The 14,158-nt window shown below is 42.2% G+C and overlaps 1 protein-coding gene across 2 annotated transcripts in view; it reads right to left on the bottom strand.

Moving 5' to 3' along the window:
* Positions 1-2,855: 2,855 nt before the first annotated feature.
* Positions 2,856-14,158, bottom strand: part of ABCC5 (ATP binding cassette subfamily C member 5) — a 71,230-nt gene continuing 59,927 nt past the window's right edge. For both annotated transcript variants that reach the window (XM_023526195.1, XM_011382561.2), the window contains 5 exons: positions 11,790-11,949; positions 6,486-6,564; positions 5,297-5,410; positions 4,604-4,768; positions 2,856-3,258 (listed from right to left, as the gene is read on the bottom strand). In XM_023526195.1, coding sequence (XP_023381963.1) covers positions 3,157-3,258; positions 4,604-4,768; positions 5,297-5,410; positions 6,486-6,564; positions 11,790-11,949 — 620 coding nt within the window. In that variant the 3' untranslated portion in view covers positions 2,856-3,156. The remainder of the gene's footprint in view (positions 3,259-4,603; positions 4,769-5,296; positions 5,411-6,485; positions 6,565-11,789; positions 11,950-14,158) is intronic.

The raw sequence follows: 14,158 nt of genomic DNA, 5'->3' as shown, positions 1-14,158 counted from the left end.
AATTATAAGGCATATAAAAATTAGATGATTTATTGCCTTCAAGAAGTTTATATTCATAGGCAGAAATGTAAGAAAATAATTCACTATAATATGCAAAGCAAAAGGAAATAAAGCCTAAAGTAGATGTGTAAGCAAAGAGCGTAGGAACCCAGAGGAGTTTGAAGAGAAAGGTTTTTGTGGAAAAGATAGTATTTGAACTGAGTTTAATAAGAAAAACATGGCTCTGTTTGACAAGAGGAGACACCAAGGGATTCCAAGTTGAGGAAATAATAAAGATTTAAAGGTGTGAAAATATTGGCCTGTTTTAGGAATACTGAGTAGAAAAGAAGGGCTGGAGCCAGATAATGGACACCCTTATTGCCAAGTTAAGAAATATGGGCCATTCCACAGGCGACTGTCCCCTGAAGATTTTTGGAGGGTGAATTATTTGACCAACTTACATTTTTGGTCTACAAATTGGTAATAGTATATACAGTGGTTTGGAGAAGGACACCAAGGCAGGAAGACCAGTTACGAGGCTGCAAATTACAGCAGCAACAATGGAGTCGGGCCTTAAATGAGGGCAGAGGGAAAGAGAAGGGGGTGGTGGGAGTGATGCATGGGACCTGGAAGCAACTGAATTTATTAGGAAGGGGCAAGAGAGGCTTCTAGCTTGAAGGACTAAAGAGTACAGTGGCAAGGCAAGGAGCACTGTCTGATTTCTGAGAGGCTGTTTGAGGCGCCTCTGAGATGCCCAGTGGAGGCACTCAGCTGGCAGCTGGAGACAGATACTAAGGAGAGGCCAAGGCCGTAGTAGAGGGGTTGTCACTGTACCTGTGGGAGTGTGGGAATCCACACAAGGAGAGAAAAGGGAGTGGGCAGAAGGCAGCAAATGCCTCTTTTTAAGGAGGCAAAGCAGGTTGACAGAGGTGGGAGGAGACCCAAGTGATATAAGAATAGAACTGAAAGTAAGGGAAGTTAAGGTCACTCGGACGGTGAACCCAGGGCATCGACAAGTGGTTGTTTACAGCAGTGCTGTCCAACAGATCTTCCTGTAATGATGCCAATGGTCTGTATCTGTGCTGTTCAGTACAATAACCACATGAGGCTACTATAGCACTTGAAATGTGACAGCTGAGGAACTAAATTTTTAACTTTAGAGCCAAGTCCCTGTTTTTTCAAGACAGTAGTTTACAAATAAGGCAGAGTTTAAGACATGATTTCTGCTATGGTCAGCAAACCAGTACCAAATAGTTGGAAAGCTTTCTTGGCTGCTTTCAACACAATATACTGAGAAACTCTAGAATGCGTACCCTTTTGAATGGGTACTTAATTCTCAATGAGTTAATCTGAATGAATTGGCTGAAAGGGCAATTATATTGTTTGAATTGCTGAGAACCCTCAATGAACTGTTCATTTGAAATAAATTTCACCACAACTGCCCATCTGACCACAACCATTCCCCCTTCCCACGCTCCACCCTCTTATTGGCAGTATGGGAGCTTTATTTGGTGACCGTGCTCAAGAACATGGGCTTTAGGGATGAGGGCTCACCACAGACAATCCAGGCACGTTGGGCCCCATGCCCCTTGCAACCAAGCAGCTCTGCTATTGGCCTTTCTCAGATGTCACTCAGATGTAGCTAGATATTCAGATCCAGGCTTCAGCATTCCAAAGTCATCCAAAGACATCTTGCTCCCTTCCCAGAGAACTATTTTATACACCATGAGTTTTACAAAATCCAAAATAATTTTATTCACTTTTTCAGATTTTTTGCTTCCACAAGGTGTTCAGCAAACATGCTAAGGCGACAGAATGTCTAGTTGGTCACGACATGCAACGCTGACCATTCAACCGATGACAGCAGCGACCACGCCCACCTGAGCTACTGGCCCCACAGCACAAAGGGGGTTTGTGGGAACACACTGAACCACACAGCAATCAGCAACCTGAGGTAGGTCTCTTTACAGTACAAAAAACTTCCACACCAGTGTGAGACACTGATTAGCAAGAGCTGCTTAAAGTCGCAGACTTTGGAGAGAGAAAGAGACTGTGCGACAATTGCAGTGGGAAGGGAAAACAGACCCACAAAATCCTGAACCCTGTCACTGAACTGTGGAGGTGTGGGGCCAGGCAAATGAAAAAGTACCACCGAAAAAAAAGCAGCAGCTGGCTCCAGGGTTTGGAACCAACAGGTCTAGGAGCTGAAGAGCTCTGTGCAGTGGCCAGCATAGGAACCTGAGGCAGTGGGACACTCTGCGGACAGACTTGATTCTTGTTTAGAAACAACGGCAAAAAGAGGAAGGCAGGAAACAAACTCCCTCTCACCGAGGAATGTTTTTGTGATTCTCATCCTGACGAAGGGAGTGAAAAAGGGTCTGGGGCTTTGCCCCACTGCTCTCCTCACAGAAAAAGGGAAGTGACACCAGAACAGAAAGCAGGAGCCCTGAGAATTCACGGCGCTCTGCGTGGCCTCCAGCGGCCCCCTCCTGTACTCCACCCCGTTCTAGCGTGGTTGTGGGGAGGTGGCAGAGGGTGCTGCTGGAGGGCCCGCTATTGCCACACATCTTCCTTTTGGACACCCAGAAAACCTGGCACCGTGAAACAACGAGCTAGCAAAGAACAATGCTACCCTTCCTATAGTCTAATAGCAAAACCAGATCTCTAGTACAGCAAACTGTACAAAAATGATAGAAAGGAATTTGCACTGTTATTAGCACAGTGCTTATTTTAATATAAAATAAACAGCTTACATTTTCATTGTAAATATAGGCTATGTACAGAATTTTATATATATATATATATGTATATATATATATATATATACATATATATATATATATATATATATATATATATATATATATATATATATATATATATATAGCTACACGTATAAAGCTTCATTATAGGCCTCTGATACATTTATAATAACGGTTCCCTGAACCTTTTAGAGTGCAATTAAGAACAAAAACTAAATTTTGTTTACACGAATATGGAATAAATACAATAATCAAAATATGACTCTCCCTAAAAGTGAAACACACAAGCCAATCCTGAACTGCTGTGCGAAAGATAAAATCGGGAAAGGCAAGGTTTCGGCGGGCAGGAAGAGCGGCCCACCCCAGGCAGGGAACAGCGACGCTCCAAAGGGCAGAGACTCCGCGGCGGGAGGATTTAGCCCTTGACAGCGATCTTGTTCTCTTTAGCAGCAAACATGGCATAGAACCGGGAGCTGTCGTTGGACAGAAGGACCGATGGGGTGTCGAACTCCACCACCTGCAAAGAAAGGAGACAGCATCAGAATGTGACTGGGAGATACTTGAGGTGATTTAGGATTCACTGCTCAGGAAGAGGGGCAAGCCCAAAAAGCCCCCCAAAGATGGAATCAGGGTGATGATTCAATGAGCCCTGAGACACCTAAATGGGTTCTCTCTCTCTCTCTCTTTTTTTAAACTAACCAGGGAAAGTTGGAGAGAAAGATCTCCAGATTGACTTCACATAATTCTTTCAGTCTTGGGTATGAAGGAATCAATCAACAAGATACTATAAGCTGCAGGGGGAAAAAAATGCAGCTCGAATTGAAAGCACAGCAGGCAAGTGTCATCTTGTATAAGCTGATCTAAACCTATACATGGAAAAGGATACCTAATTGGCAGAAAAATAAAAGAAGTAAGTTAGGGATGGATGGACTCAGTCTACTATCCATTCCTACGATGACTTCCATGCGGTCACTGAAAACTATATTGTAGTAGCAAAGTGAATGATACATTGGCAGAACCTGCCTCCCATGATGGCCGCTAATGCCACATATATTCCTAGCCTCCTTTGATATAGAGCAAAGGCATGGGACACAACCTTGTTCAAAAAAGTATAAGGGGAAGTCTCCTGGGGTGCTTCTAGGAAAGGTGGTCCTGCCCAATAGAGACAGGCATATGGACAAAGTGTCCCTCCTTAGGACTGGCTGTGTGAGGGTATGACATCAGGTGCTGAGCAGATATCCTGCACCATGAGGGGAAAGGTAGACACTAGTTTTCTTGAGGATAAGCAGGTCGTGAGCAGGTAGATATGGGAGAGGGAACAAGAGGAAAGGGTGTTTTAGGTAGATGGAACTGTATGAGCAGACACAGTGGTGAAAAAGCTTAGAGGATGCAAAATTGTTTATAGCAAACAGCACCTTCAAGGAAAGAGAGGGAAATGAAGAAGGATAGGCTGGGCCAGATTGTGCGAAAGCTTGGAACAGCAGGATATAAAGTTTGGCACCACTACATGATTGCAAAAAGCAAACACCACATGGTAGCTAGTCTTAATATACATCCGGCAATACTTGTGTACATGAACACATTTATAAGTACATATGGTTCTGACCTAAGTCAAAGTGTTACTTTTTATAAGCAACAAAAGAACAGATAGTAAAGCAAAATGAGGACACGTGAGTGCCTCTCAGACCCCTGATTGGGTGGGCTATATCCCCGCCAATACCAACCAGACTAGAGCTGCTATGGTTGCTTATCTGAATGCTCAGAACCATGCTAAGATGCCAATAAGCCCAGTCCTTCCAGGGGCCAGTTTTCCTCTTGGACGAGGCCATATGCCAAGCCCAGGTCCCTCAGGGGCTCGGTACCTGTCCCTGGGCCAGCACCATAATCCTATCAGAGCCTAGAACCGTATGTAGGCGATGGGCAATAGTCAGCATAGTGCAGTCGGCAAACGCTTCCCGGACAGTCTCTTGGATCAGTAAGTCTGTCTCCGTGTCCATGGCAGCTGTGGCTTCATCTAAAATCAGAATCTGCCAGGGAAAAGAGAAAAAGAGGGATCCGACCAATTCCTTAAGCATTTTGGTTAACTCAGGCTTTCCTAAAATATATTTTAGTATTTGAATGTTACACCATGTATTGTATTTTCTAAGTAGGTACACGTAAAAATTCTGTTTTTCTTAGAATTGATATGACTTCAAACTCATATATGTTCGCCTTGATTTCCATAAATAAAAGGATTTGCATGTAATAATCATCTAACAAAATACTCACTTGCTCTGATTCTGAACATATACAGTAATTTCACTGGCCAGAAACAAATGTAACCCTTGGAAACTGAAGGCTCAGAGAAGTTAAAAATAAAAACAACAACAAAAAACACCCATATATCCAAATTACATCAAGGTTAATTCAGAAACATCTCTGAGCAGTCTCTTAAAAAGTGCCACTGGGCTCAGGGCCAGGAATGCCTTCGGACCTTGTGCCACAAGGTGTCTGCTCTTCCACCTTCCTGTTCTTTTCTGCTGCTCCCCTTCCCAGCACCCACCAACCTGCCTCACCTTACAGTGACGGAGTAAGGCTCTTGCTATGCATAAGAGCTGCCGTTCCCCCACTGAGAAGTTTTCCCCATTCTCCAGCACTTCAGATTCAAGTTTCAGAGGTAGCTGAGCGATCTAGGGAGTAAGAAGGTAGAAATTAGAAGAGTAAAAAAAGTAAATTTTGAAAAAAAAAAAAAAAAAAACCATCCTAAATTTTGTCAAAAATCCAGTAGCAGAGGTCAATTATTCTAAAACAGATGAAGGAATTAGTAGCCAAGAACCTAGCTCATCTGGAAAAAAGGTACAGATGTGATGATCATGTGTACCAGGACCCACATTTTCTAAGACAGTCCCTATTTCAAATATACTATTTTGTTAGCCTCATATCATCAAAATATCCCAGAAATTCCAATATTTTCATGTCCCCAAATCTTGGCAGATAGTGGCCCTAATTTTGTGGCCACTGAAAATATGGTCATGCGATAGGAGATGGAATAAACAAAACTGCTGCCTTTCTGAAGTCTACGGCTTGACAGGCCCATGGCTGTCAAATTTTCCTTTTTGTAAGCTATAGAACCTATTCTTCAAATAAAATTGTTTGAGGAAGTCCAATCTAAAAAAGATGAAAGCAGAGCTGAGCTAGGTGATCTAAAAGAGATAAAAGCAGGGGATCCTGAGCTTGACTTAATGCAGGGACATGAGAGACCCTCCTTCGGGTGAGGGGTATCAATCTGTAGACTGTGGTCCCCGGGGGACGCCTGCTGAAATACTCTAAGAGGTCTCTGAACCCATATTCATACTGATGCTTTCTGAAGTCTCAATAAATGATATGTCTTTTGTATATGTATAGATGCTTCAAAAGCATGTTATACTGTTATGAGTAATAAAATAGAAATTAACTTAAAAGCATTAGTGAATTCTGAGTGGTTGGCATTTATATCTTCTCAATCAATGGATAGTAAAAAAGGCAATACGATCATGTGTGGGGGTGGGGGTAGGGAAGAGGTAATAGTCAGGAAATACCAACTTGTACGTCCTTTCTGAAATTCCTGGGAAGTCCTGTTCTAAAGTGCTCCCCCACAGACATCCTGGAGGTGCTGGGTCAGCCTGGGCTGGACAGAGGCAGCCGAGCAGGCAGGGAGTGACTACAGCACCACTATGTTTCTACACCTGAAATTCCAGCAAAGCTCACTCTCAGTTCTTTACTTACACATTCTTTCATGTGTGTCCTTTCTAGGGCATCCCAAATCTGGTCTTCGGTGTACTGGTTGAAGGGATCCAAATTTGATCTAGAGAGAAACATCATAGGAATTTCTTAGTTATCCAACATGTAAGCAACCATACTGTGAAGGCTGTTTGGGGTAAAAGTTTAAACACACATGGGCTTAAATCCCTTAATGTCACAGATAGCTTATTCCCTAACCAGCCAGAGCTGGAAGCTGAGATGGGAGCATTGATGCCTGCCCACAGCAGGCCTATCTCTGAGAACAGACTGGACTTCTCTTTCTTCTTTATAAAACTTTCTTTTAACTTTATAACACAGTTATTAAAAAAAAAAAAAATTTAAGAAAACAGTTATATAAAAAAATTGCAAAATACAAAACAAAAACCAATATATGTGTTTCAATCCCCTCTAATCAGACCCCTAGAAATGAACACTGTTAGCACTTTGGCATATATTCTTCTAGATTTTTTTCCATGCATATATATGTTAAGATACATCTCTCCATGTGTACAAACTTAAGAAAGTGCCCTCTTTCTTCCTGTTACACTGCGGTGAGAACAGGGACCCAATGATAGCTAGTTGACCAGGAAAAGAAGCTGATCCCACAGAAAAGCAGAGGGAAATTAGAGAGAGTAAAGGGCAAAGCAAGAGGAAGGATTTCACTAGTTCAGAAAACCAGCCTGGGGACTATTCTTGCTACTGTACCCACAGTATCTGCTGCACAGAAATCAAGGACACCAAAAGAAGAGGACCAGACATTTTGGGGAATGTTAAAGACAGGAGAAAAAGCTCTTTGTCATGGAGGATGAAGGAGGAGAGGTTGTAGTGGAAGAGGTACTGGGGGGAAGTTGGGATATTACATTAATTTAGGGTGTCTTGTCTCAATCTAAACACGATGTTTGTAAGTCTAATCATCAGTAAAGTACTAGATAAAATTTACTTTGCTCATATATTATGCTGGGCATACGGGAAAATCTTTGGGAGAACCTTAGCTCTGTGCCTCATTTGTCTCCATGTCTGGGGTTACTAATTACAGCCATGCAAATGCAAGCAGGTTGTCATCACAGAAGAGCTCTACCTGAGCAGAGGAGGCTGACACACGCCTCACCCATGTCCTCTGGGCCATCTCTGGGAGACTCTACCGACCCTGCTCTCTTGTGCCTCTCGCTTGTGGCACGTGCTTCCCCTCTGCCTGGAACATGCACACCTCTCCCGCCCTTGTACTTGAGAGACACTGGAAAAGCAAGGGCTCTGGAGCCAGACTGCCTGATTCCTCAACAGTGTCTAACAATTACAACTGTGTGAGCTTGGCCAAGTTAGCCTAACTACTCTACGCTTCAGCTCCTCGTGTGTAAGATGGGTAGAAGAGTAGCTCAGCAAAAGGCTGCTGTGAGGACTACTATTCATGTCTATAAAGCATTTGTAGGAGCACCTGCTGCAGGGCTAGCACTGTGTGTGCAAGAGCTAATATGGTTATCATTATCACTGCCATTACTCCTTGGCTTTGATTCCTTCTTGTCCTTCAGGTCTCATCTTAGATGCTGCCTTTAGGAACTGTCTCCTGACCCATTAAACCTGGATGAGGCATCCCTATGCTCACCCTTACTATGGCACTAGTCACTTTGTTCATTCATCTCTCTGTTGGATCGGGATCCTTGTCTCGGTCTTATTCACTGTTGTATCCCATGTATACCGTCCAGTATTGTTTGTATGAATGAAAGAACTTATTCTTCCCATCCTTGTTTGACTTCCTGATAAGAGCGATTAATAGGTTACAACTTAGGTATTTTCAATAATAACAGAGGCCAAAAGCTGTGCAGTGGAAGGAGAGTGTGCACACACGTTGGATCCAAGCAGACTGAGCTCAATCCCTGCTCTGCTTCGTACCATCTGCATGACTTTGGACAAATTACTCATCAATCTCCTCATCTATAAAATGGGGAGACAGTGATATGTCTTCTCAGGTTGCTGTAACCATTACATAGTATACATCCAGTTCCTGGAACATGGTGGACACTTGCTAACAGGCAGCTTTACACTGACAAAGTACGTGTGGATGTGTTAGTGTCTGGTTCCAATGCATGGTGGTTTCCTGACCCACGTATTCAATGCATTTTCCAGGTGGACACAATAATCTCAGGATCCTGAATATCAGGATCAGAAGTCACTCTGATAAAGTCCTATCCATGAAAAGTCTGGATGTAGAAGATTGATCTCTATAGGCATGCCATCTAGGAAGAGCCCTCTCAGTTAAAGAAGATGGTCCAATTTGTTGATAAGAAAAAACTGTGAAATTCTTTTTTTTTTTTTTAACAATTCCCTCAGAATTCTTTTTAAGAGTTTTTTTGGAGTCCTTACCAGTTCCCCAGGGACCAAGACTGTTAAAGAAAGAAAGAAACAGAGAAACAAAGAAAAGGGGCTCCCTAAAGCAATAGAAAAATTCAGAGACAACTGAAAGACCTTGAGATTCTAAGAGCCTGCTTCAAATTTGGGGTGAATTCCATTTCATCTAGAGTGCTAGATGCTTCTGTCTGAAGGTATTTGGGCCCAGAACGAACAAAGACAGAGTAAGTCACTTGCGGACTCAGTTGTTGTGCTTGTGAGTTGGGAGCTAGATATTCCTCAGAAGCAAAAAAAGAAAAATTAGTAGGCAGATCGAAAAGGAGAGAGGGCATCTGAATAGGAAGAAATGAGAACACTTCTTCTTGCTAATGAATGGGCACAAGGCAGAGATGCTTCAGGTGACAAAAAGATGCTCGCCTCCCAAAAGGTGACTGAAATTCAAGAAAAAGACTGGAGTGACACCAGCCAAGCTAGGCTGCAGACAGGCTACAAGGATGGAAAGCACTCCAGCAGGGCTGGTTAGGGCAGAGGCAAGAGACAGGCTTCCTGAGAACGGGAGCACAGGGCCCTCTGGGAAAAGAAAAGGAAAATAAACACACCCAGGGCCACGAAAGAGTGAAGGTCAGCAAAAGTGTTTAGGGCTGGATGAAAAGGGTCCTCTCTTCTTGGAGCCAACTGTCATGGCAAAAGGGAGAGGAAATGGACTGGCTACCAAGACAGGCCCTGCAGCTCAAACCCAGACAATTGGAGGAGGGAGGGCTGGATGCAGCTAATGGAATGGATTGAGATTCAGGCTATTCTAGGGTGGGCCGTGCTCCCAAGTGGTCTGGTCTATGATTTAGACTGTTATTTATATGCAGAACAATTTAGACATTTTTATCTTGTGACTGTCTCTGAGTTTTATTTGATTTTGGTTTTACCTTGCTTTCCCTCTAAGAGTTCCTTGTATGTTTTAACTGCAGGTTGATATCTCAAGGAGAAGATGTACCTGCCCTCAATGCTGGTTAATGGTGATGGAGATATAGTCTCCAAATTCAGAGTCTCTAGGACAAAGCTGAGAAAACAGCTGATCTACCCTGCTCTTGCTTTGGGAAATTCATTATATAGGTTTTCTTATTCTCTAAGAAAAGCAAAAGAACTCTAAAAGCTGAATGTTCTTTGGGATCTATAGAAACCTGAGAGGATAAAGGAGGATAGAAGGTCTGAGTTTTATTTGTCTTCAGTGTCTACCACTGACTTAAAAAGTAAAAATTACAGCTGGTAGAAAATAAAACTTATATGATTTCCTAATTTTGTTTGGATGACTGCCAAAATGGCACTCTGAGATAAATAACTAAAAACTCGTGGCATTAGCACACCAACTACGGAGCTTGTTCATCAAGTGGTAACATGCCTCTGGAGCTGATAACAAATGGCCCCAACTAGAACACCAGCTGCACATGTTAGCAGGTTAATTCTCTACCATTAACTCTGGAAGCCCCTGATTCCCAGAACCACATGAGGTACTGTAACATTTTGTTGGCAGCCATATTCAAGGGAAGTCCTAAATCTCTTCTAAATGATGAGTAAAAATGTAAGAAAAATATGGTTCTTTTGTCCTGAGCCAAAAATTACAAGGCCAGTTTTATTCTCAGAGGTGTTCCTTGGCAATTAAAAATAGAGAGGTCTGTAGGAAAGAGGAGCAGATTTGGCAACACCTCTGAATTTCTTAATTTTAGAAATGAATCTTCAATAAATTTTAATTCTCTTCTGTCGTTGCTTATTTGACCTTCTTATCTAAGCACCCAAAGGGAATGACTTATTAACAACAGACCCAGCTGATGCTGTCCAAATTCATTAGTGTTTTAGAGAGATGCCAAAATAAAAACACCTGAGAGTGTTGACCCTCCATGAATGTAGGTGAGAACTCGGTTTATCTACCAAAGCTCCCTGAATCAGTGAGTTCAAATGCAATTTCCAAAGAAAAGGGGTGGGGCTAGGATGGGGGTACCTAGTTTTAAAGACAAGTGTGAACGCTGCCCGTGGTTATTTGAAATTAAATTGGTACCAATTTTTGGGGGGAGAAACTGCTAAAAATTAAAGAGGAAACAATAATATTGCTTTTGGAGTGATTTTTAAAAAAGAAGTCCTATCTAGGTCAAGTATATAGTTAAAGCTGTTTTTATTTTGAAAAAGAAATAACTTGAATAGGAATGAACACAAATTATGGAAACCCATTGTTTTTAGGAGGCTAAAGTTTAAGGCTAAAGGTAGGCTAAAGTATAAGAAAAGATAATGGGATCAAATACATTTCCTTCTTAGTTACTATTTTAACAGGTCAAGAAGAGGAATTTTATCTTTGTCATGCTAGCAGATTTCAGAGAGAGGTGTCATTCCAGAGTAAGTATCGAAGGTGAGAGAAGTTATTGGAAAATGGAAAAACATGAGTAGTAATAATGGCTGAAAACCATCTTTAGAATGGCAATTTTGAGCATACCTAGGAGAGATGACTGTGTGGACTGGGGGGAAGTTGGAGGCTGATGACGATGAGGTTGATGATGACTGCTACCACTTACTGAATGCTCACCATTTGCCAGACTCTGTGTTTGTATAATTTGTATAAATTTATCCAATCTTCACAACAACGAGTTTTGATAATATCTAAATTTTGTGGATGAGGGAACAAGCTTAGGAGGGGTCAAGTAACTTGTCCAAATTCACAGAGCAGAGATCTGGGCCCAAACCTCTGACTTCCTCATCACCATGCTGCAGGATTTGTGGGTCCCATTTCATTAATGAGGTGCCTTGTACAGTGGCACTGCCCCTTACCTCTACAACGGGAAGCACGCAGTATAGTGGGAAAAGCACTAGACTAGAGGTCACTAGATCTCAGTCCCAGCTGAAGGCTCTAACATCCCCCCTTGCCTGGAAGTGAGGCGCGAAGCACATGGACACTCAGGTCCTCACCTGACAGTGCCACTGAACAGCACTGGCTCTTGAGGAATGATGGAGAGTTTGCTTCGGAGGTCAGCAAGGCCGATATCACTAATTCTCACTCCATCAATCTTGATGCAGCCTCCAGATAACTCCACTAGGCGGAAGAGGGCCATCCCCAAAGAGGACTTCCCTGATGAGTCAGAAGACATGAAGAAAAGTAGCTCATTAGCAAACTCTGTGAAGACCAAACTGGTTTATTCTCAGAGCAAAATCATCTATTTTTCCATTTCTGGTCAATCATTATTTCAACGGGTTAACTCAGATAATGTGTAAAATGAAAGCCGAAAAAAAAAAAAAAGAACTTTCCTGAGCTACCAAGCATATATATTTAAATAACACAGCTTCATCCTGAGAAGGAATGGGAAGGACTATTATACTCTCATGAGAAAAATGGAAAAAATGCCTCCTTTCACGTTAGGAATATCGGATACACAGTGTTCAATGCTTCTTAGGCAAAGTGAGGAGAACAGAGGTAGGTATTCAGCAAGGAGTTAGGGGCAAACTAGAAGACAAGATGTCTTTTCTCTTTTCTGTCCCCTTAATGTAGCTGGGAGAGAAACAAGACAAAGCTTTCCATTGTTGCAGCAATAGCTGGGGAATAAAAGAGGTTCCGGGATAAATGCATAAAGGAAGCAGTTTTTGGCCTGAGTAAATGATTGTCTGTAGACGACCCTACCATGACAGGGAACTGTCGCAGGAAAACGGGTTTGGGGGATAACACGATGAGTCCAGTGTCATGGTGATAAGCAGAACAAGCTTATCTTAATTGAATTTTCACTTTAAGAGTTATTTGAGTAATTCGAGAAGATAACATCGATATCCCATAATCTCACTGTTATTTTTGACACATTTTCTTTTAGTCTTTTTCCCAGAGTTGAGATCATACCAGAGATACAATGTTATAATTGTTTTTTTCACTTACGCATTCAAACAAGCATTCAATCATATTACTGACTTTTGAAGATAAAATTTTGGTGGCTGTAATATATTCCATCATGTGGATGTACTCTTATGCATCCGGTCATCTAACATTGGACACGTAGTTTACTTAAAACTTACTGTTTTAAATAATATCATGGCATATATTAGTGCTCCTACCTTGGATGATTTCCTTGGGATAGATTCTCAGAACTGAAACTACTATGCCAAAAAAAGTAAGCATTTCAAAAGTTCTCCCTAGTGTACCCGCCACTGAAAAAAAAAAAACAAAAAGTTTGACATAGTCTTGTCTGTCTACCTTTCTGTAACTCAGACCCATGGTTCAGATTTAGAATTACAGGATTTTAGCTGTTCGACCACATTTCCTTGGCCAGATTCTGGATGCCTACCTCCCTCCTGCCTCCACATTCTGAAAGACCCCTCATGAGAGCCTCATGACTTTGTCTATTCAGTGGCATTGAGGGTACAAATATCCTGCCTTGCCCCAGGGTCTACAGCCACATCCTGCTGTCGGGATCCGTCCCCTGGGTCAACACTTGTCAAAGAATCTAATGGGAACCTAGAGAAATGCCCACCTTTCTAAGGCAGGATTCCTCACACCCGTCCATCAGAAACGAGTTGGGAAACCCAAGTCCACGTAGCATGGCAGTTCTTAATGAGGCCTCTCCTAGAAATGACTAGCTTTATTCATGACTGGGTGATCTGGTTAGTGTTCCCTTACCCAGATATAAGGAAGGGAGGACTCTCCCTCAGTGTTGAGGCCATGGTTTAAGATCCAAGCTAAGAAAGGAATGGTGCTCAAATAAATAGGTTAAGTTGCTCCACCTTAATAAAAGATGCCAGGTTTGGAACATCTGGACTGGAAGACTATAGTTCTCTGCATCTAGACTACTTTTGCACTGATAGAATAAGCTGCTAAAAAAGGCAATGAAGTCCTCACAACCACAGCACAGCCAGGGTCTCAGAGCCTCGGAAGAAGCTTATTAGGATTAGAGATTAGACTTTGTAGGTCAGGCTATTTATAATTATTTGTATATTTCTCCTCTGTCACTACTTATGGTTTTAATAAAGTCTTGGTGAAAATTTCAGTCTGTTTTTCCCGTGTGAAAGGGAAATCACAGGAAGAGACATCAGTCAGAGCTTTCAGGAGAGCAGGGTACCCCTGGGAGTTAGTGTAGCAGAGGGAATTTGAGGGAGAAAGCAAAGTAAGAGCCTTGGGGACAGCCACCCTGCTTGGCTAAGCATTCTTTTTCCAATGAAAAAACCTAGAGGCAGTATCTTGTTTTGACATGAAATAATTCTTTCACACTGGGAGCAGGAAATGACTTTTTTTTCTTCCTGGCAGGTTCTTTAAAGTAAATTGGCCAGAGAAGATACAAGGCTTTTTTTTTTTTTTTTTT

Source organism: Pteropus vampyrus, unplaced genomic scaffold (genome assembly GCF_000151845.1).
Source record: "Pteropus vampyrus isolate Shadow unplaced genomic scaffold, Pvam_2.0 Scaffold14, whole genome shotgun sequence".
Classification (NCBI taxonomy): Eukaryota; Metazoa; Chordata; class Mammalia; order Chiroptera; family Pteropodidae; genus Pteropus; species Pteropus vampyrus.
The sequence above is the reverse complement of the archived record's forward strand: the minus strand, read 5'-3'. Positions and strand labels throughout refer to the sequence as shown.